The 24,890-nt window shown below is 40.9% G+C and overlaps 1 protein-coding gene across 1 annotated transcript; it reads right to left on the bottom strand.

Annotated features, from left to right (window-relative positions):
* nprl2 (NPR2 like, GATOR1 complex subunit) lies at positions 1 to 24,672 on the bottom strand. Its single transcript, XM_078414363.1, is given in 14 exon segments — positions 1 to 768; positions 4,081 to 4,223; positions 4,911 to 5,028; positions 7,456 to 7,549; positions 7,737 to 7,773; positions 9,609 to 9,706; positions 11,078 to 11,214; positions 13,616 to 13,724; positions 14,418 to 14,586; positions 17,007 to 17,098; positions 24,228 to 24,363; positions 24,365 to 24,576; positions 24,578 to 24,630; positions 24,633 to 24,672. Coding segments are annotated over 14 exon segments (1,506 nt in total). The 3' UTR covers positions 1 to 700.
* Between the last annotated feature and the right edge of the window lie 218 nt (positions 24,673 to 24,890).

Here is a 24,890-nt window from a genome sequence, read left to right as displayed (position 1 = left end):
ATATAATTCCATTTATTTGACACAATTACAAGAAAAATGAGTACAGGTTTGTACATTTCCATTCTCCTAAAGGCACTGACTTGCCTGGTTCAATATAGACCAAAGATCTGCAGTAAACATTCAAGTGGTCCGTCTTCAGTGATGGTAAGACCGTTAAAATTTAACATTGGGGTCATCACCAGTGATTTGATCCTAACCAGCAGGGATCCATGGATGGTCCAGCCCTTCTACAAATGGGTGATCTGCCAAATTCAGAGGCAATGCCCTCAGCAGAGTCCCAGCTGAGCTAGCTCAGCATAGAACAGTGACTAAACTTGGCAGAATAACAGCTGATGAATATTTACCACAAAATAAATTGTAAATAATTGGAGAATGATATGGACCAATTAGTACAGAGTGACTCCTTGATCTTCATGAATAAGATGCACACATGCAACAATGATAACTATGCAATTTAAATAGGCTTAATCCCTCCAGTCACCTCTGACCCAGAAGCGATTCAAGGGAATATTATAATGCTCACTTCACCTATTGTTAAGTTCACGGGGGAGGTCAGTTGATTTTACTGATTCTGCAGGCCAGCAAAGCTGACCTTTACCAGCTCAGCATCATCAGTCACTTTACAGTGTTCCTTCGGTTTAGTCTCTCCTGGTCATCTTTATATGATTGCAGAGTACAACACCAAGTGACTGGTGCACTTTCACTTCCAGCACACAATGATATTTGAATCATTCTCCAATCTCTCGTCCAATTCCTTGTAACTAATTCCTGAGGGGAAACAGAATAAAACTCAATTAGGTATAATTCCTTCAAAGAAATAACAAACCCTTCCAACAGATGTTCTTGAGTATGGTATAGGTTAGGTACCGAGAGAAGGGTTGTGGCAGTTGCTAGCTTTGCAGCCTTGGAGTCAGATAAAGTCAGAGTTCAAAACCCACTTGGATACATCAGTCTGGTGTATTTCTAATGCGATACTCGTTTAATATCCCATTTGATCTCTAAAAGATCCGCTGTCGCCAGTTCACAGAAGAGTGAGGACATGTAGAAAAGAATAGGCCAGACTCAGAGCAAATCTTCCTCCAACTTTCCCCAGTAGCATACATCTCAGAGAAGTAATTTGATATTTTTCTTTTCTCAAACCCAACCATCCTTACAATGTTGCAGACCATGGTGCTAATAGAAGTGTTTTAATGCTGCTACTCAGTGGTTTCATCTATGAACCTCATAGCCAACATAGATGATGACCTTCACATGAGAAACGGAAGGTAGGCTACACAACCCCCTCAGTTACTCCATTCAAAAGAATCGTGATTGATATGAACTTAGCCCAGTTCCACTTTCCTTGCTGTTCACCATAAATGTTGACTGCACTTTAAACTAAAAATCCTCCTCTACTGTCTTAGATAGGAACATTTTAATCTGCCCTCTAGGCTCGAGATTACACTATGAGTGTAGCCCTCCATCCCCACCTAATCTACTTTATCAAGTTCCTTCAGTATCTATATTTCAATAAGGCATCATCACGTTCTTCATTCTTCTAAACTCCAATGAGCATAGGCACAATCAAATCAATCTTTTTTCAACCAGCTCTTCATCCCAAGGATTAATCTACTGAACCTTCTATGAATTGTTTCCAAAATAAGAATAATTATCCTTAAATAAATTACTAAAACAGTACAGCACCTGTGGTCTGTCCAACAACCTGTAGTAACGCTTGCTTACTTTTGTATTCTATTCCCCTTCCAAAAATTACTTAGACCCATAGTCATACAGCATGGATATAGGTTCTGCGCCCAACTTGAGCATACCGCCCTACACACCCCATCTACACTAGTCCCACCTGCCTGTGTTTACCCAATATCCCTCTAAACCTATCAAATCCACATACCTGTTAAATGTTTCTTAAATGTTGTGACAGTAAGTGCCTCAACTACTTTCTCCGGCAGCTCATTCCATAAACCTACCACCTTTTATGTAAAAAAGTTACCCCTCAAGTTCCTATTAAATCTTCACCCCTTCACCTTTAACCTATAATATCTGGTTCTTGATTCCCCTACGCTGCTCTGTTTGCTAACGTTGCTTTATTCATAAGGATATTCACATTATCTCTGTGTAGAAGCATTCTTGGCGGTCTTTTTTTAAACAATATTCTGCTTTCCCATTCAGCCTATCGAAACGGATGATGTCACATTTTCCTATCTAAAGCTCCGTTATAGTCTATTAGGCAAATGTTGACCTATCCTTGACTCTGTATCCGAATCATAATTTGTACCCCCACCTATCTTTGTATTGTCAGAAAACTGGCAACACTACACTTGTTCCCTTCATCTAGATTATTAATTTAGATTGTAAATGCAGTTCTAGCCCTGATCCCTCCGGCATCCATAAGCAATATTTTAACAATCCAAAGATGAGCCTTTTCTCCCACCTCTCTTTCCATTAGGGAGCCCTCCTTCCAGCCTTGCTAACATAATACAGCCCCCAAAGCCATGAGCTCTTCTGCAGTTATCTTTTAAATGCCATCTTCTTAAATGACTCTTGGAAATCCAAATGTATCTACTGTTTCCCCTTAATCCACGGTTTAACTTTCTAAAAGAATGCCAACAAATTTATCAACCATGATTTTCCTTTCATAAAAGCCATATTGTTTCTACTTGGTTTTTATATGATTTCCTAGATGTCTCATTACTTACTTAGTAATGGATTCCAGTTTTTTTTTCAGTGTCATGTTACCTGGCCTACAATGCCCTGCTTTCTTTCTCCCACTTGTCACAAGAAATGAATTGCATTTGCAATTTTCCTATCTACTGGGATCTTTTGTAAATCTAGGGAATGTTACAAGATCACAACCAATGCATCCACAATTACTGGGGTCACATCTCTCAAGATCCTAGAATGCAGACATTCAGGTAAAGGAACATGGATGAACCTTTGGTCCAAATCATTTGCCCTTTCTCTGGGAAGAATGATTGTTCCTCTTTTTTGTTCCCAATTGTAACTATTAGTAGGATGTTTTTAATGTCTTCTGCCATGCTTTCCCTGATTGGACAACCCTGATTGGACTGATCCAGGATGGGGACGATTCTGCCTACAGACAGGAAGTGACCCAGCTGGCATCCTGGTGCCATCACAACAACCTGGAGCTCAATGCTCTTAAGACAGTGGAACTGATTATAGACTTTAGGAGAGCGCCCCCTCCCCTCTCACCATCAACAACACCACAGTCACATCTGTGGAGTCATTTAAGTTCCTTGGAACCATCATTTCTAAGGACCTTAAATGGGGGGCAACCACCGACTCCACAGTCAAAAAGGCCCAACAGAAGGTGTACTTCCTGCGGCAGCTGAGGAAACACATTCTGCCACAGGCAATGATGGTCCAATTCTATATTCCCATCGTTGAGTCCGTCCTCACCTTCTCCATCATGGTCTGGTTTGGCTCAGCCACCAAGCACGACATCCGGAGGCTGCAATGAATCATTCGATCAGCTGAGAAGGTTGTTGGCTGCAACCTTCCCCCCCCCCCCCCCCCCATTGACGAACTGTACACTGCAAGGGCCAGGAAGCGAGTGGGCAAGATCATCTCTGACCCCTCTCACCCTAGCCACAAACTCTTTGAAGCACCCCTCTGGAAGGCAACTCCGGACGGTCAAAGCAGCCACAGCCAGACATAAAAACAGCTTTTTTTCCGTGAGTAGTAGCTCTACTCAATAACCAAAAGTCTGTAGTCTCTTTTTACTCTGGTTTATTTCACTCACATGTTTAAACCGTAATGATGTATTCTTAATGTTTTAATGTTTTTGTGCTTATTCTTAATTGTTTACTGTATGTTTGTGTTGTTACTTGCGAGCAGAGTACCAAGACACATTCCTTGTATGTGTACATACTTGGCCAATAAACTTATTCATTCATTCATTAAGACATACAGAATATTTGTTCAAAGTATCTGTTAGAAAATCTCACTCAGAATCCAAAATCTAATTTTATATTCCATCTAAAGCTGAACTGTGTACATGCATCTCCATTCTTAAATTGCCCATTTAGATTCCAATGATGGAGTGGGTCTTTGCAGGATTGTTACCTGTTTTGCAGCAGATCTCATCATAGCTGTGAGAGCCCGTGTAGAGACGTGGCGATCGGCTCCTCTCTTCACAGTTGACCTTTACTGGGTACTTGTGCAGTCGACGAATCAAGCCCTTCATCAGTCCAAATTGAATTAGTTTCCTGCAAATATGGAAGAGGCAGATCAGGCATTCTCCTGCAGAATGTTCCGCCAACTCCCCAAAGCCTCTCTGCTGCCTTTGAGCCCTAACAAAATGATTCTCTATTGTGATAGATGAGTTCAGTTGCCCAACTAGATTCAAGCAGTTGATACCATTCACGTTACAGCTGCCTGCAACCCTGCACTCTACATTCATTATGACTGATTGGTACAATGTTTACAGGATGCAAATGTAGATACACATGGAGGCTTCTTCCAGAGAATCAACTTAACTGTGTAATCTCTAGGATCTAAAAAGACAAAGGCAGGAAGTGCCTACAAGTGCATCCTGACATGGACAACTATTACCACTTCTTTGTTGTTACTGAGGCAAACCCTAGAACTTACTTTGAGCTGCATCTTGAGAATATCCACATTACACCGACATCAGTGCCTCTAGATGCTGCAGAGTCACCACCACCTCTTGGTAACTTGCGATTGAGCAATAAATTCCATCCTCACAGATCGTTTCAAGAATAAATGAAGAACGTTTAAACAAAGCCAGTAAGATTATACTGCTGGGAGAACCCCCTTTAGCATTTATTTGACTTTCTTGATATGTTAAATTAAACTGAAATAGCACAGTGAACGAGTTTTGTTAGTTTCTGAGCTAGAGTCTGATAATCATGATCCCATGTGTTCAACTTCACCTCTCATCCACATGTTGAAGTTGCTGAGAATAGCGGGAGCAGAGATCTCGAGCTGTGGTGCCAGGGCTGAGTCCACAATATAACTGGAAGACATCTCGCAAATTGGCTCGCTTGTGTCCTGTGGATGACAGCAGCAATTAACACCTCTTGCTTCTGATGGATCTAACCCTTTGCACAAGAAACTCAAAGATGTTCCGTTTACATAATATAGTTATTTTCACTCTTCCTTGAGTTCCCAAAATACGTACAGCTAATGAAGTACTTTTGAAATGGAGGCACTCAGGCTGATGCGCAATTACAAAAAATTGTCAGTTAACTGTAGGTTTAATTGCACCGTTAAATAATAATAGAGCATTAATTTTCTTGACTGGTCCAATGGAAACCCCTATGAATGTCCCAAAGAAAAATGTTTTAAAATAAGTAAAATGAATGATTTTGGAATAAGAAACGAAAAGAGAGTATGCCAACCTCTACAGATGCGCCATAGAAAGCATTTTATCAGGATGATTCGCAGCATAGTTTGGGAACAGCTCCATCCAAGACTGCAAGAAATTGCAGTTATGAATGTAGCCCAAATCATCGCACCAATCAACCTCTCTTCCATCGATTCCATGTATACTTCATGCTACCTCGTCATATTTAAGGACCAATCTTATCCCGGTCACTCTCTTCTCCCCTCTCCCATCAGTCAAGAGATAAAGTGGTGCAGTGGTGGGATTGCTGCCTTACAGCACGAGAGATCCTGACTATGGGTACTGACTGTACGTTCCCCCTATGACCACATGGGTGTTTCTCGGGGGCTCCGGTTTGCTCCCACACACCAAAGACATATGGTTTGTACGTTAATTGGCTTTGGTTAAATTGTAAACTTGTCCTTAGTGTGTAGGATAGTGTTAGCGTCCGGGGTGATTGATGGTCGGCACGGAGTCGATGGGCTGAAGGGCTGTTTTCATACTGTATCTCTAAATAAATAAATTATTGGTCCAGGAGTTTGAAATCACATACTTCTGGACTCAGGGACAGTTTCTTCCCCACTATTATCAGGCAACTGAACTCTCACCAGGTAGAGTGCAGTCCTGACCTTCCATTTAGCTCTGGAGTTCGAGCTATCTTTAATCAAACTTTATCTTGCACTAAATGTTGAACCCTTTATCCTTATCTGTACACTGTGGACGGCATGATTGTAATTATATATAATCTTTTCTTTGACTGGATGGCACGCAACAAAAGCCTTACACTGTACCTCGGTACACATGACAATAATAAACTAAACTATGGTAATTTAAAATAATTTCTCCTGAACTTCTGTTCCATTTATTTGGTCATACTTTCCAGCATCAGCAATTTTATCAAAGTATGAAACTACATTTTGCCATTTTCTAATCGTCAGTGTACTTTAAAAAAAAGTGATTTAAAAATATAATAGGTTGTATTTGTGGGACGGGCAGTATCTCTGGAGAGGAATGGGTAACGTTTCGGGTTGAGACCCTTCTTCAGTCTGAACGTCACCCATTCCTTCTCTCCAGAGATGCTGCCTGTCCCGCTGAGTTACTCCAGCATTTTGTGTCTACCTTCGATTTAAACCAGCATCTGCAGTTCTTTCCTACACATTTTGTCCACTCCACTGCAAAATCTCAAGGTAGGCCTACTTTGAAGAAGTTCTCCTCCTCTGAAGAAGGGTCTCGACCTGAAACGTCACACATTCCTTCTCTCCAGAAATGCTGTCCGTCCAGCTGTGTTACTGCAGCATTTTGTGTCTACCATAGGTTGTACTTGTAACAGTTTCAAGGACCAAAACATTATAAACTGGATAACTCTGGCACAATGCCGAGGGAGGGATGATCTAGCTCAACATGGAGATAGCACATGGAGACCACCTACATTCCTTTCTCTAGCTTCACAATTTGCAACTCTTCAATCTTTTTGCCTCCCACCTGTCAGGAAAGATCCCAACCTGAAGCATCACCTATCCACATTCCCCAGAGATGCTGCCTGACCCGATGAGTTACTCCAACACTTTCTCTTAATTTATGGAGACAGTATAATTCTGGCATGGCATGGATTAGAGGACTGTCTGAAATGCTAAGTTGATGTGGAGCTGGTATTATTCCGAGATGTTTATGGAGCCACAATTATTCTCATGTGATGTGCTCAAATGGAGGATGTAGGTTAGGAGGAGATTTCTTTCTAAAATTGATTTTTTTGGCTGCCCCATGGCCAGTATCACTATTAGCAGGGTAGATACAATGATTTTGGATGAGCAGAATGGGTCTTTTCACTGTCTGTATTTTAAAATGAAAGTCTAGTTTTTGAATCAGTTTGAAGAAGGGTCCAGACCCGAAATGTCACCTATCCATGTTCTCCAGAGATGCTACCTAACCCGCTGAGTTACTCCAGCACTTTATCTTTTATGGTAAATCAGCATCTGCAGTTGCTTGTATCCACATCTAGTTTTATTAACTGGACATCAAAATTGAACACGGATTGGTGCAAATGACACAATGCTATTTGGTTTCCATTGCTTTATTTGAATCATTCACCATACCTGGCTTGGTGACATATGCCAGGCACTCCTCCTGCAAAGACTTGTTGTCCACCAGATCTTGCACCCCGGGAGTAGGGCAGTACACATTAGAATACTGCAGGGGCAAAGGTAAGGAAACAGTTAAGCAGTAGCAGCACTAAAGATGAACATAATTGCCGCAGTTCAGCAAAACATAAGGATTTTTATTTGCACTAAGGGGAGAATGGGGAAGCAGACAAAGATGCTATTTCAAGCTACAGTTTAAGAAATATACATACAATCAAAATTCTCCATACACTCACCTGGAATATTGGTACTAAAGTCACAACTCCATAGTACCTGTGAAACAACATATATTACATTCAGAGGAGAATTCACATTAAATAAATTCTCACCTATTTTAAGAGAACAAGTAATGCAAAATATGTCCTGGGTAAACTAAAGTCTCACGCTGAGATTAAACAACAGGTTATGCCTAGTCCAAATTAAGAAATTAAAAATGGAATGAAGAAACATTCCCTCAATTCAAATCATTATAAAACATTTTGCTCTGCTTCATATCAGTCACAGAATTACATTTCCAGTTTCTGAATCACAATGGTAAAGAGAAACTTTGTCAGGTATCTGAGGAAAAAGAGAAGAAATATAATTTTGCTTTAAAAAATGCACATTTCTTCTCTTTCAACAATCCCATGGAGTTGAGGCGAGTTACTTCCAGTTCAGTTCTGTGGTCTTTGACATGGCTGATAAGATTCTATTAGGGTCTGCAGACTGTGGTACACGTGGAACAGGTAGCTCTTGATGGACTGGAAGTGTAGTTTGTTTGAAATATTATGCATTCTTTTAGTAGTGCACGGCCTCCTTGTGCTTCCAGACAGTCATGGTGCTTAATGCCTGCTTGGATGTAGCTCCACTATATTGAACAATCGAGAGTCAGGGATTTCTATGCACTGGCAAGAATGCTACTTCACCTAACCAGACCTTGAGAGTACCTTTGAGGCAATTTTCCTGCTTGTCCTTCATTGACAAGTTGTTCTATGAAATCACCAGTCATCGTTTTTGTGTCAATAGTTGGGATGTTGCCCCCACAAAGGTGGTGGTGCATCATGTCTTTATACCACTGCACTTTATTGCTGATTGCACATCTGTTTATAGGTGAATTTAATTATTTTGATGACAACAAAAAATTACAAGTCAGTTTGGTGTGTGCATTGGAATGGACTTTTCAGACAATTTCCGTTGTAAAGGTTGTGGATGAGGGTGAGAGTGTGGTGCACTGACTGAATCGTGCCTCTGGGGCTACCTGTATGATGTTTGCGTGCTCCCTATGATCATGTGGGCTCTCCCCATGGTGCTCTGGAGGAAAGTCAGGCCAGATGGGAATTGGCTACTGTATATAACATTGCATGTAAGGAGGCAGGGAACATATGCAAACTCCACGCAGATCGAACTCAGGTTGTTAAGAGTTCAGGCAGCAGCACAAAAAGCAGTGCCTCTGTGCCGCTCTGTAATCAAAATGATTAAGTGGACTTTTCTCGACCTAGGACCCACAGTACAAGGCATTCACTGGTATTTATCAGCCCAAGGCTGATGGGAGTATGCTGACCACCTCGATTTCAGATAAACTGTGACTTGAGCTACTCATCCTGGAATGGTCAGTGAATGGCCATATTCCTGTGAATAATTTTTAGTTTTTAACTAACCTCAGATGTATATGCATACGACTGTATTGAACTTGCACTTTTATTAAACTGTGCTTTCACTGCACCTGTAACACTATATTCTGCACTCAATTCTCTCTTTTATACTACCCACTGTACTAATATATGGAATGATTGCACCTAGGTATGGTAAGATCTGCCTGGATTGCATCCAAACAATTTTTTTCACTGCATCATGGTACATATGCCAATAACAAGCCTATACCAATAGAGGAAAATTTACTCTGTACCTACACAGGTAATTGGTGTCCGGAGAATGTGAAAAGCAGAGCACACACTATCAAATTGATTATTTTATAATGCCTGATACTGAATACTTAAAATTCTGTTTCCCATCCTTGATCGCTCACCTTGATCGACAAAGCTGTGTTTGCCTAACTAGTCAGCAAATCAAAAGATAATGAAAGGGAATTCAATAATTTGCCGGAAATTGACTGTCACTTTCCCACTCACAATAAATTCTGTACTGCAATCCGCACCAGGTTCAATTCCACGTCAGCTTCTGCAGAGATTTTCTGGATGTGACGGAATCCATCGATGTACGGCAGAATCTGAGAGACAGTATGAGCCAAAACATAATGCAAAGCTAAAGGCACAACTGTTCAATGACAATCACTGCCCATTCAGCCTTACAATGTCACAATGAAATAAAGTTGGGAATTTCTATATCCAGAAAGAGAGAGAATCTGGAGTTCATCACGGATGGAAAAGTATCTTTGAAGAAAAACATACAAATCTAGGAAGGGAATAGAATGTCATTATAGCAATGTTAGCTGAGATAAAATAGGGTAGATTGGAGCATTAGCACTGGCATGGAAAGATTGGACCAAATGGAATGCTTCAGCAATGAATATATTCAAGAGAATTTGCCTTCAATAGGTCACCTCGAAGCCACCAATCTAAAGTACAATCTTCCCTTGTCTTTTCCCTAATTGAGATATATTAGGGGTCAGTGTGTGTGTCTCATGCTGCCTCCAATGATCAAATAATTCCAATGTTTCAGAGATAGTCATTCGAGTGGTAAGCTGACCAGTACATATTACAACTGACTGACTTGCCCACTGATATTTAGAACAGTACAGCAAAGGAACAGGACCTTCCTCCCACAATGTCTCTGCCAAACATGATGCTGAGTTAAACTTATCTCGTCTGCTTGTATGTGATCCATATCCCTCCATTTCCTGAATATCCATTTGCCTATCTAAAAACTCCTTCATTATATCTTCTTCCACCCCTTGCAATGAATTCCAGGCACTTATCACTCTGTGTATAAAACATGCCCTTTAAACTTTTCCCCTCTCACCTTAAAGCTATGCCCCCTAGTCTGTGACATTTCGACCCTGGGAAAAAGCTTATCACTGTCTCGTCTATTTATACCTCTCATAATTTTATATACTTATCAGGTCTCCCCTCAACTTCTGACATGGCAGAGGAAACAAATGCAAGTTTGTCCAACATCTCCTTATAGCTATTACCCTCCAATCCAAACAGCGTTATGGTTAATCACTTCGCATCTTCTCCAAAGCCTCCACATATTTTCTGTATTGGGGTGACCAGAACTGCACATGGTACTGCAAATGTAGCCAAACCAAAGCGTAATAAAGCTGCAACATGACTTCCTGACTCTTATATTCAATGTCCCGAGCAATGAAGGGAAATTTACCATGTGCCTCCTTTACCATTATTTACATGTGTTGCCACTTTCAGGTAGCTATGGATTTGGACCCCAAGATCCCACTATACATCTCTGTAAATCAATACAGTGCATCAACTATTGCAACCTCCAGGAAAGGGAGTGGTTGCTCTGCCAGATATCCTTCCATTATCTAAAGATTCAGCTGGAAAGCAAAGGTTCCTGAAGGGGCAGATGCATATACTCAATAGAAAGCCATGCCTTCATTTTTTCATCCCTTCCCACTCACCTGCTGAGTAGTGAGGTCCCAGTGGATTTTGATAAAATCTTCCTTACACTCAGTGAATACTGGCACATCATACTCCTGTACTATAGGCTGGTCCCTCCGCTGAGCAATCACTTTTAGGTGAATGGTATTTGATTCATCTACAAATAGAACAAAACAGAAACTACTTAGAAAATTGTATGGTCTGCCATTTTACCTAGCAAGAATGAAAATCATTAGAAAAAGGCAATTCAGTTTTCAAGAATTGCTCTCAAGGTCCTATCTTTCCCTTCTGGGAAGACAAAACTTTCCATGTTCTAACTGGAAAGAGCCATTGATACAGATGTAAAACCCTAATATGCTTGCCTGTCAATTGAAGTGACTTAGGAAGCCATTTAATGGCAACAAAATGTTATAAAGAATAATGAGGATTGCATTAATCAAGGTGCATGTCAACATATTCAAGGAAACCAGCCAATAAATGCAGATCCTTTTTAGCAATGCTCATAAATCGAGAATGGAAGAGAAACAACATCATTCAAGGGTTAATAGTGAAAATGAATTTGATTTTCTAATCTACTTGGTCTTTATTGGTGTGTAATCTTCACGTCTATTGCAAAATAGCTGCAGACTCAAAGCGATCATAGCAAAGAGTGCCATGACACCAATTAGTAAATAACCACATCATTCAATCACAAAACTGCACCATGCTGCAATAAGAACATTTACACAAATGTCATAACAAAATTGCATGACATTCGAACCATTATATCATCACCCCATAAGAAAACATACAACAGGCATCACATAAAATAAATTAAATTGCTGTTGAAGCAACTATGGCAAGTGAACATTGCAACACCTCATTATAAACCAATACCACAGCAGATTACCATCAGTAGTGTAAACGAGCAACACTCTACTAGTTAAAAAAAGTTAATGGCTATACTTTAAAACAAGAAGGGTCTCGACCCGAAACGTCACCCATTCCTTCTCTCCTGAGATGCTGCCTGACCTGCTGAGTTACTCCAGCATTTTGTGAATAAATACCTTTAAAACAAGAACTGAAATAGTGTACTAGTTTATTGTTCCCTACTTAAACTATCTGCCCAAGCTTTGTGTCCATGAGAAACATTCCAAAAGAGGGATTATTCTTTTCAAACATATATTCTTCTTCCCATGGGTATCATAGTATAGTTATCGCACTGAGCCAAGAACTTAAGTCATATATCCAAATTCTACCATGACAATTAGTGATAAAATTTAATGTTATTTTTCAAATTAATTTATGGGTATGGAAATGTATCGCTCATCATTAATCTTCCTTGAGAATATGGCAATGAGCCATAAACTAACTATTTTAAACTGTGTTGCTGTTTCTATAGTGCCATTGGTAGGGAGCTCCAGGAATTTGCTTTACCAATGATAAAGAATTCCCAGGATATGTTGTCAGGATTATATGTGACTTGTAAGTGGTGGTGTTTCCACGTGTAGCTGCTATTGTCCTAGTGTTGAGATCACAGATCTCACAAACACTATAGAAGAATGTTACAGTGCAGTACAGTACACAACAAGCAGTGATGCAAACGTGCAATGGTGGTGGAGGTAATGGAGGAAGTGAATGCTTAAGGCGTGGGTGAAGTGCTAATCAAGCAGGTTATCATGTCCTTGATGGTGATGATTTTCTTGCATTTTGCATAAACAGCGTGCATCCAGGCAAATGGAATGTATGAAGAAGAACTGCAGATGCTGGTTTATACTAAAGATGGACACAGAATGCTGGAGTACCTCAGCGGGTCAGAAATCTGTAGAGAAAAGGAATAGGTGACGTTTTGGGCGTCAGGAGAGACAGAAAGTCAGGGTAGAGGGAACTAGTGATATGAAAAGGTACAAAGAACAAATGAATGAAAGGTATGCAAAAGGACAAATCAAAGCCAGCAAAGATAATCAAGGAAAGGTGGAGCCCAAAATAGCCCATTGTTGGCTGTGGAGAAGGTGATAACAAGTGAATACAAACAGTGAAACTAAGCAGGACGACAGTGAAACTAGTAGGACAACCAGGGTGGGGGAGGGATGGAGAGAGAAGGAATGCAAGATTGCAAAAGGACAAATCAAAGCCTTTTAGAGGTTCCTTGGAATATCCTCTTCTTCCCAGAAATGGATTTGTTGCTTAAGTGTCTCCCCTCGTCTGAGAATTTTAGCAGGGACACCATCTGTTCCAGAGGCCTTGTTTTTCATTCAGCCTTTTTGACTCGATATATATAAGTCATGGGTGCTGGTGAGGCAGGACCAGAATGTTGAAGACTGATCATTTTTGATAAACTTGATTTAAAAAAAAAAATCATCTCCTTGGCACACCTTGTAAGGAAGTGTTGAAAAACACCAACACATTTAATATTCTTCATCATTACCTAATCCCATTACAGGATACGTTTATATCAGATTTTGGTAAAGATCATGGTGATATACATACATTACTTTATAATTTCTACTTGGGCATAACAGGTGGGTTCACAAAGTCCCAAGAAACCACATGATAAGCCCATGTACTGACAGACGTACCTATTGGCAGAGAACACTCTCCACGAGCATTCAAATCCTCCAGAATAATAGTCATCAGTGGGATCAGTTTCTGCTTGCTGTCATCATTGGAGATGAAACCACTTTCAAGCTAGAAAAAGAAAACTATTACGGATCATGTCGTGCATTTTCATCTCACCTATAGCAGCACCTTACAGAATCTATTTAAAAATGGCAATGATATGCAACTTCCCCCCACCCCCCTTTTACACCTGACTTGTCACTGGTGGCATTGACATTTTCGCCATATTAGTTTGGATTTGGGGCTTGAATTACCAAACCTTCTGGCTCAAACAACCATGTGCAACCTTGTAGTCATTAGCTTTCAGATGTTTGGAAGGGTTTTGACATGTGCCCCTATTCACACAAAATGTATTGGTCCTCATTAAGTAGGGCCCAATGTCTTTGGTAAAAGGGACCCAGGAGAATTGCACATCTGCACAACACGCGTAGAAACTTCTGTCCTTCGCTAAAGTACTCAATAGTTCAGATGACAAAACATTGCAGTCTAAAGAAGGGTCTCGACCCGAAATGTCACCCATTCCTTCTCTCCAGAGATGCTGCCTGACCCGCTGAGTTACTCCAGCATTTTGTTTCTACCACTAAACAGTTAAGGTCATTTTAAACAGCAATGGATGCAACAAATATGTTGCAAATATTTTATGCACTTGAATTTTCCAAAGGTATCAAGGTTTACTTCTTTGATCAGTTTTCTGGAATTGAGAGACAGAATTAAATAGAAGATTCCAGAAAGTTAAATGTTTTTGCCTTACCCTGTTCTTACCTCCAGTGTAGTGAGATAACCTGCCAGCTTTTTAACGATTGGCTCCAAGGAGCAGGTCTTAGCTTTAGCATCACAAACAAAGCCCAAATTGAAAAGCAGTGCATTCCTCACATATTTCTTATTTTCAATGCATACGGGACAACCAATCAGCTTCTTGTCCATAGCAGTACTTAGCATATAATAAAAAAAACAAAAAAATAGAGAATTAAGTTAACATTCACGGAACAAATGGTTGCATTTGAAGTACTGTACACTGTTCTGGTCGCTCCCTTTATAGGAAGAATGTGGAGGCTTTGGGGAGGGTGCAGAAGACGTTTTCTAGTATGCCTCCTGGATTCAAGAACATTAGGTATAAGGCGAGGTTGGACAAACTGGTTCTTTTCTCTGGGATGTCGGAGGCTGAAGAGAGATCTGTTTGGAGATAAAACTATGAGAGGCATCGACAGTCAGAACCTTTATCCCCAGGGCTAAGCTTTAAGGTGAAAGGAGCAAGGGATGCACGGTAAAAGCTTATTTCCTCCCCATGCAGTTCAGTGCTCATATTCTTAGAACAAATGTGCATCTATTAAGTTCCAAGTTCCATCGTAGGTATATCTAGCTAGCAGTGTTGCTTAGGATCGCAAATATAAATCATGAGTGAGAAGTCATGATTTGGACTATTCTGAACATAGAACAATGCATCACAGGAACAGGCACTTTGGCCCACAATGTCCTTGCTGAACATGATAACAAGTTATACTAATATCCGCTGCATATTCCTCCTTTCCTTATATATCCATGTGCCTAGCAAAGAGCCTCTTAAATGCCTCTATCATGTCTGCCACACCACCAACCTTGGCAGAGCGTTCCAGGCACCCATTACTGTAAAAACTTTGCCCCACATGCCCTCTCGTCTCTGATATTTCCCATCCTGAGAAAACGTTCTGACTGTGCATTCTATCTATGTCTCTCATAATTTTATATATTTCTATCAGATCTCAAACGAGAAAACAATCCAACCTCCATCACCACCCCTCTTTTGTCCAACTTCTTCTTATAGGTAATACCCTCTCATCCAGACAGCATTCTGGTAAACCTCTTTTGCACCCTCTCCATAGTCTCCTCATCCTTCCTGCTTTGGGTGGGCGAGAACTATGCCAATACTCCAGATGCAACCTAATCAAAGTCTTATAGAACAGCAACATGACTTCCTGACTTATACTGAATACGCCGATCCATGAAGCAAGCATATTATACCTTTTCTTTACTACTATTGGTGTTGCTACTTAAGAAGGTATGTAATTAGACTCCATGATCCCTCTGTAGACCAATGCAGTTAAGGGTCTTTCCATTAACTCTCTACAATCCCCTTATATTCTACCTCCCAAAGTGCAACACCTCACACTTGCCTACATTATCATAATTTCTCCATCCACTTCTGTAACCGATCTACATCCCCCTGTATACTTTGACAGCCTTCCACAAATCCACCAATTTGGGGGTAATCTGCAAACGTATTAACCAACCCATCTATATCCATGTTGCTTTTATATATCACCAACAACGGAGGTCCCAGCCTATTTCCCTGCAGCACTCCTCTGATCAGGCTACCAGCCAGATTAATAACCGTCCACCACAACCCTGGCTTCTATGAGTAAGCCTGTTCGGAATTCAAACAATCAAATCATTGTGGATTCCATACATCTTAATCTGAATCAGCCTATCATAATGGACTTTCACAAACCCATGTCAACAACGCCCATTTCCCCTCCCTCAACAATAATCACCTTTGCTACCTCCTCAAAATACTTATTTTTATAAGACATGAACTGTTGCAATAAAGCCATGTTGACTGTTGCTAATTTGCCCATTCTCTTCCAAATGCAAATAAATCCTATCCCAAAGAATTCCCTCCCACTGACATGGGGCTCATTGGCCTATAAGTTCCTGCATTATCTCTACTTCCTTTCTTAAACAAAGGAACAACAACAACAGTTCAGTCCTCCGGGACCTCGCCTGTGGCTAGGGACGATACAAAGATCTGTCAAGATTCCTGCAATCGCCTCTCTTGCTTCTCTCAATAATCTGGGACAGATCCCATCAGACCCTGGGAATTTATCCACCTTAATGCTCTAAGAGCCATAAAACCATCTCCTTCTTAATCTCAAACTGTTTGTGCATATTAGCGTTCTGCATATTGATCTCACTGTCCTCCGTATCCACTACTTGGTGAATACAAATGCAAAGTTCTAATTTCATACCTTGCCACATTTCATGCCATCCTTGACTTGAGGCACTAATTCCCTCCTGGACCCTTGAGTGGTCCTACTTTCTCCCTAATGACCTTAATTTTTAATGCACATTAAAAAAATTAAGTCTGATTTTAAAAATAATGGCAAAGCCAAAAAGTGGATTAATTGGGTTGCTTTTTCAAAGTACAGAATATTCTCTTTCTACTATGATCCTAACTGCACACGGTTTTTCCTGGTTGCAACAGTGTCTCCAACATCATACTAGACTTTACATGACACAGGTTCCAGCTCATCACACAGTTCCCATGAGAAAACAAAGCAAAAAAATATATATATATATTATAAGTGTATCACTTACACAGTAATAAGTTTGTTCTGTAACTCTGGCTTTGTAATGATGTACACTTGGACTGTATCAAACAATTCTCTTGAGATATACTCTTCAGGCACCTGCAATAGATATTGACATTTGATTCAAAGAAAGACTGAACAGCTGAGTGTTGCAACATTTTGCTGATTAATAAATTCTTAAAAAGTCACCAAGTAACAGGTGAACTAATAAATAAAATGCAGTGAACGAGCTGCCATCCTTTATGCTGAAAGAAACATCTTAAATAGAACAGTGATTCTGTGCCAAAACACTCTGTATAAATTAGTAACAGCCAGTACCTTCACTGATATATTGGTGCTGCTATTGTAATACAGGGGAAAAAACCTTTAATATTGCTTGGTTAAATTTCAATCTGGTGCTCTCAATTCATTACCTTGTTGTTTTATTAAACTACAACTACCAAACCTGCAAATTACTTAAATCGTTTAACATTGTCATAGGAACATTAAGAAAATTAGACATTAAACCTTGACAGATATTAGAGCAGATGATTGAAGGTTCAGACATGACACAAGTTTTAAGGAGCATTTTGAAAGGAGGAAATAGAAGCTGAGAATTGGAGGAGAATCCAGAGTTTAGGGCCATGCGGTTGAATGCATGACCTTCGAATAGCAGAGTGATCTCACATTTCTGGAGCACAAAATACCCCGCATAAACTGCAGAAGGAACACCTCACAAACTCCCCATCCATCTACTCCAGCTACAGTGCCCTCTATAATGTTTGGGCCAAAGCACCCGTCATTTATTTATTTGCCTCTGTACTCCACAATTTGAGATGTGTAATAGAAAAAAATACATGTGGTTAAAAGTGCACATTGTCAGATTTTAATAAAGGTCATTTTTATACATTTTGGTTTCACCATGTAGAAATTACAGCAGTGTTTATATATCGTGCCCCCATTTCAGGGCAACATAACGTTTGGGACACATGGCTTCACATGTCTTTGTAATTGCTCAGGTGTGTTTAATTGCCTCCTTAATGTAGGTAGAAGAGAGCTCTCAGCACCTAGTCTTTCCTCCAGTCTTTCCATCACCTTTGGAAAATTTTATTGCTGTTTATCAACATGAGGACCAAAGTTGTGCCATTGAAAGTCGAAGAAGCTCCCCCTTGCCAGGCGATCGGACCCCGGGTCGGGGCTATCGATCCCCGTGCGGCTTTTGGAGCTCCCGACCGGTCTCAACCCGAAACTGCGAGCTCCGCGATGTTAAAGTCCACAGGCCAGGTTGGAGCATCGATCCCAGGCAAGGGATTGCACGCTCAGGTGGTAAGTCTGCACCCCGCGGGGGCTCAGTCAGTCCCAGGCAAGGCCTCCAGCTCAATGATGTTAGGCTGCTGAGCGATCGGAGATACGACCCGCAAAACAATCGCATCTCCAGCAAGGTAAGAGATTGAAAAAGTTTCCCCGACTCCCTACCCCACCCCCCACATAAAACAAACCAGAGAGCATTTACACAAACTTTTAAAACTTACCAAAATAACAAAAAGAGTTTGAAAACAACAGACTATAGGCGAGGCAGCCATCGTGCGGCACCCCTGGTGGTTTTTGATCCCAAACATACTGCCAAAGCAACAAAGGAGTTTTTCAAAGCTAGAAAATGGTCAATTCTTGGGTTACCAAGTCAATCACCGATCTGAACCCAACTGAGCATGCCTTTTATATGCCGAAGAGAAAACTGAAGGGGACAAGCCCCCAAAACAAGCATAGCTGCAATACAGGCCTGGCAGAGCATCACCAGAGATAACACCCGGCAACTGGTGATGTCCATGAATCGCAGACTTCTAGCAGTCATTGCATGCAAAGGATATGCACCAAAATACTAAACATGACTACTTTCATTTACATGACATTGCTGTGTCCCAAACATTATGGTGCCCTGAAATGAGGGGGACTATGTATAAACACTGCTATAATTTCTATATGGTGAAACCAAAATGTATAAAAATATCCTTTATTAAAATTTGGCAATGTGCACTTTTAACCACATGTGATTTTTTCTATTACAAATCTCAAATTGTGGAGTACAGAGGCAAATAAATAAATGATGGGTCTTTGTCCCAAACATTATAGAGGGCCCTGTACTTTCATGTCCTCATTAGTCACCTCAGAACCTACAATACCAACGTGCAATCATGATGAGGGACTGTCAAATATTAAATCTGAGAATTCCTTAGAGGAAGGAATTGGAATGTTGGGTTGAAAGAGGTTTCGGAGGTAAGGAGTGACAAGACCATATTTGATTCAGAGATAGCATTCTGTAACTGAGACAATAGAATAAGCTAGGCCACTTACAGTCGCAAAGTTCCTAAGATAGTTGTAAACATATGTTCGGGAACAAATATGATTGCAAAGATCATGAAAAATAAACTGAGATGGAAGAAAGCATGCTAAATGAAAATAGCAGTTAAAATCACCAAGGATGATGTCACTCTATATTGAGGGAAGAAAGCTGTGAAGATATATCAGAAATTTGTTATGGTACTTGATTGGCAGCAGCGAATGAGAATTTTAAATGAATGGCATTAGGTTGCATAAGTGCTCAAAGTGGAAGTGCCGAGACACTAGGGGGTCTGATCGGTCAATTTGGTGTTAAGAGCCACTAAGGTGAATGGAAGGTATAACTAGGCAGCGACGTTTTCTTTGGAGGAGGATGTCATGATGTCACTGCAGATGCCTGTTATCCACAACATGGATTCCAAGTATCTTTAGAGAGAGGACATTTTTAGCAGTTCATTCATTGAAAGGCCACAGCAGAAATGAGTTAGTGAACAAGGTGACTAACAAAATTATTTTCAAGTGAAGCTGCATGCTATTGAAAACTGCAGAACGTTGTGGGTCACAAGACAATGTATTGCTAAGATCTTTAGCGTATTCCAAATATGTGTGTGTGTGTGTGTGTGGGGGGGTGGTTGATTAGCAACATCTTTGTGCATTGAGGCAATGAAATGTGTATTTTGGAAGGAAAAGAGATGATTACATGACAGGCCTTCTCCGTTCCACTGTTAAGCTGTTCCAATATTGGATTGTGTTCCCAGACAACAGTGCTCTGATCTCAGAAGGGTCCCAACCCGAAAGGTTACTTTCCATTTCCTCCACAGATGCTGCCTTACTCATTGAGTTCATCAAGCACTTTATGTTTTGCTCAAGATTCCAGCATTTACACTTTCTTGTATCTCTGATGAAAGACAGTTGATGGCAAAGGGGAAATTTTCCTTGACATGCATAGGTCAGATAATGGAATCATCAAAATTAAACACTGCTGCCGGTAGTGGGAGACCCACTCAGCACTGGTTTTATTTGAAAATTCAACCTTATACATCCAATAACTTGACTGTCCATTTTCATCTCAAAATCGATGGTCATTCTTTCAGTCCCTACATGTAACTGCACAATACGGCTTCACAAGGGAGTGATAAACTATTGACATCTGTTAATAAGGTCCACCTGCTGACATTCAATGCCACTATTTACAAATTATTTGCCCCAAAACGTCACCTTTTCCTTTTCTCCAGAGATGCTGCCTGACCCCCTGAGTTACTCCAGCATTTTGAGTCTTATCTCCACTATTTACAAGTTGGGAAGATAGCTCTCACTAGTATCCTGACCAACAACTCTCTCAATTTGTATAAATAGTTAATCTAGAATTTCATGACACTACAGACTGTCTGTATTTCTTACACAGCAATAACTATAGAATTTATTTTGTTGTAAGGGCAACAATGTTGTGGAAGATTATTTTTTTGACCAAATAGGATTGACATAATTCAACTAAATAAGGCTACAGCTCTAGCCCACCATTGCAAAACCAGAAAGGGAGAGATTGTTTTCAGTTTTAATTATAAAATTTATTGAAGAAATTAACAAATTCCTTCAACATTGAAATACAGGAAGCAGAAAGTTAAACAATATACCCAAGACTGTTGTTACCATTCTGCTTTTCATTTAGAAATTATAAGTTATAAAAACTTCAGCCCAAAATAAATGTATTTGAATAGTTTAAGCAGCAAGAGAAATACTGCAATGGCCGAGCAGACTCTGCAGTTCAAAAGCAAACTAATGTTAATGCTGGAAATCTGAAATAAAAATAGGAAAGGCTGGAAATACTCAGCTCGTCAGGCAGCATCGGTAGGGATAGAAATAAAGTTGGTATATCAGGTTGGTAGCATTAAGAAATATCAATGCCACATGAAAGTCCTGATATTGAAATGTTAAGTTGGTACTTCGTTCCATTGATGGTGCCTGGCCACACTTGTTAAATTGATGGTCAAGTATACACAGGGCTGGACAAACTGCATGAATTTGAATTCCAACACCATAGCTGGTATATTTAAATTCAAGTAAATGAATACAGAATAAAAAAGTAAATGTGACAATGAAGCAACCAGTCCCATGATTAATAAAAAACATATGGTTCAATAACATCCTTGAGAGGAAATCAGCAATACTTTTAAAGGTACAACATTTAAATTTACACTGCATGAGCAACCGTCAATGAGTTAACAACATTAATAGTCAAATAGCAAATAAATAATTTGCATTGAAAACATTTGGCTGTAGGGTGACATCTTCTAAAATTATGGATTCTTACAGATTGGAGTAGCAAATGTGACTCCCACCATTTATGAAAGGAGCAAGTGAAAAAAACATTGACTTGTCAGTCAAATATCAGTACTAGAGAAAATGGTGGAATCTCTATTGAAATTACATTTGACTAATCTATTGGATTTTCCAAGGATGTATCAACTAGAGTAAATGAGTAATGAGTGGAATTTCAAGAATTTCAGCTAAACTGTAAAAACATGGATTGAAAGGCAATTAACACATAAAACAAAAAAATAGGAATAAATAATTCCTTCTCAAATTGGCAGACTACGTACGATTAACGGTGTACTACAGAGATTACCTTTTGGGCTCAAGTATTTACAATCTAGATGGACAATTTGTCTGAAGGCATCAAATGTCTTGCATCCAAATGTGCTGATGACATGAAACCCAGTGGCAATGGGGATAAAGACGTAAAGAGACTTTAAGCAAATTTGTACAAGCTATGCTGGTGGGGGTCATAACAAATGGACTACAATGGGAAGGATAGCACTTCAGTAGAAAATCATTTTAAATGTAAAGGAATTAGGAAATGTTATTCAAATAGACCCAGGTACCCTTGCACGCATTACTGAAAGCTAACATGTGGGTGCAGCAGTTAGAAAATCATTTGGTTAAGTTGGCCTTTATTGCTTGAAAATACGCACATAAGCAAGATTATCTTGCTATAATTACATAGGTCCTTGGTGACAGCACAGTTGGTGTACATATAATACCAAAAAAATAATGCACTTGCTTTAGAGAATGAGGTGACCTCAATAAAGCATACACAATTCTTAAGGATTTTAAAGGCATAGAAGCAGAGAAGACGTTTTCCTTGAGTAAGACGGTCCCAAAATGAGGAGTGGACCATTTGAGAAAGCCACAGTGATGTATTTTTGAGTTTCTCTGACCCCAGTATTCTGTAGAAGTTTTCTTGATGTAAAAAGAACCAAGACATAAAGGCAGGAAAATTATATCTGAAAGAGATCAGCCATGAACTTGTTGACCAGCAGAGTTGATGCCAACTGGCCTACTCCTGCTCTTACTCAAACTGTTCTGTTTCCCACTAGAACCTCCTCCCCACTTCTCTGCACAAGAGCAGAAGTGGGAAATAAAGCTAACACTTAAAAATAAACACCATTTAAAACATCCTCTTCGATTGCTGCCAGGGCACCAATTGTTAAACATAGAAAATAAGAAATGCAATCTCCTGAGGCTAAGATCAGACATGATTTCAGAGATTTGATAGTTAAAAGTTGCAAGATGGCACAAGGAACTGCAGATTCTAGAATCTTGAGTAAAACAGAGTGCTAGAGGAACTTAGTGGATCAGGTAGGAATGGACAGGCGGCGTTTCAGGTAGGAATGGACAGGCGGCGTTTCAGGTAGGAATGGACAGGCGGCGTTTCAGGTAGGAAACCTTCAGACTGAAAGCTGGAAGAAAGAGATGGGTGTGGGCCAAAATCTGGCAAGTGACAGGTGGATGTAGGTGAGAGAGGTTGACTGTCAGATGAGTGGTATAAGTGACGAAGGGTTGAGGTTATAAGGAGACAAAAGGGTGTTAGATAAAGAGAGGAGTGAAATGTAAAGCCAGGGGGAGGGTGGGAAAGAGGTGGGATAAAAGGGAAATGAAGGACTCAGAGATGAGTGTATGGAGGGGAAAGGAATAGGGTGATTGGTTGGATGGGAGATAGTGAGAGAAAAGGGTGCACAGCCTGGGTACAGAAAAGAGGGTTGGGGGATGTTATTTGAAATTGAAGATTTCAATGTTCATACCAAAAACACAAAGTGTTGAGGGACTCAACAGGTCAACCAACATCTCTGCTGAGTTCCTTGGGTCTCATGGTCATTACACTGGGTAAGATGTCCAAGCGGAATATGAGATGCCATGCCCCCCAGTTTGTGTGTGGCCTCATACTGGCAATGAAGGAGGTCAAGGCACCACTGGGCGTGGGAAATCTTTGCGTGTTGTCCTGTAAGAGAATCTACCACTACCCATTGGAATCAATCCACTCTTTTCCTTGTATACTATGAGAGTCATGGTGCGATGTAACAGGATAACGCGAAAAATAAAGTTTTTCACCGTCTCTCAGTACATAAACTAAATTTCTGGAGACACAATGAACTGCAGACACTGGAATCTTGAACAAAACAAAGCACTGGTGGAGCTCAGCGGTCAGGAAGCATCTGTGGAAGGAGTGGATAGGCGATACTTTGGGTCGGGACCCTCCTTCAGCCAAAATTAACTAACACCCACTGTTCACATGCAAGTGCAACTATTAAACAGGTGGGAGCAGCCTCACTCCAGGGGCCTTCAGTACAGCAGGCAACGTAGCTGCTGAATTCCACTGGAAAAGCGGCCGAATGTTTCTCTGGGTTGTCTAAATTTCTGTGGAATAGCTAATTAATTTATTGCATCGTATGGAAGTCGCATTAACAATCTCGTTGTACCCCTGTACAATGACAATAAAGATGTATTGTATTGAGGGCGGCTCAACCGGCCTGACGTGTTGATGCAGATGCCACCGCAGCCCCTGAGCCAAGGAAGCCACAGGTGCCTCGCTGGTTGGGACGGGCTGGTTCTCGCGATCCGTGCTCTCCGGTACCTGGAAGGTGATTTTCGGACCGAGGGTCGGGTGAAACTCGCTGAAAAAGACGCATTCAATCCTGCTGCCCATCGCCCTGCGTGAGGCCGGGCTCCTCCTCCTCCTCCCGGGCCCGGGCCCGAGGCAACGGCGCCCTGGCGCGGTGACGCAAGGACGTAAGGACGCCTGCGCTGGCGGCCGCAATGGCGGAGCCGAGCGCCGAGTTCTGGCTGTACAGCATCCTGCGTAAAGCCGCCGGCACGGCCGCGCACCTCCTGTGCCTGGGCTTCACTGTCGGGATCGGGGTTGTCAGTAGGCCGGGGACGAGTGAGTATGATGTATGAGCCACCGCCTTCAGGACAGAGCTAAGGCAGTGGTCCGTAGGTGCGCCACGTTCGTGAGCGCCTGTAACTAGGGGCCAGAGCTCCGGGTGGCGTCCTCGAAGGGGCAGGATCCATGTGTGCATGTGATTTGATGCCCCCCCCAATAATGTGGCCTGGAGAACAAATCAGATGCTGGCTGCAAATTTCTTCATGTTTTTAATCAACATGTCAAACACTTGTATCTATAAACGACTCTCTGTGAAACAAAAAGCTGGAGTAACTCACCGGGACAGGCAGCATCTCTGGAGAGAAGGAAGAATGGGTGACGTTTTAGGTCGAGACCCTTCAGAATGAAAAGTCT

The sequence above is a fragment of the Rhinoraja longicauda genome, chromosome 17 (genome assembly GCF_053455715.1).
Source record: "Rhinoraja longicauda isolate Sanriku21f chromosome 17, sRhiLon1.1, whole genome shotgun sequence".
NCBI lineage: Eukaryota > Metazoa > Chordata > Chondrichthyes > Rajiformes > Arhynchobatidae > Rhinoraja > Rhinoraja longicauda.
This window is presented reverse-complemented; position numbering and strand designations above follow the sequence as displayed.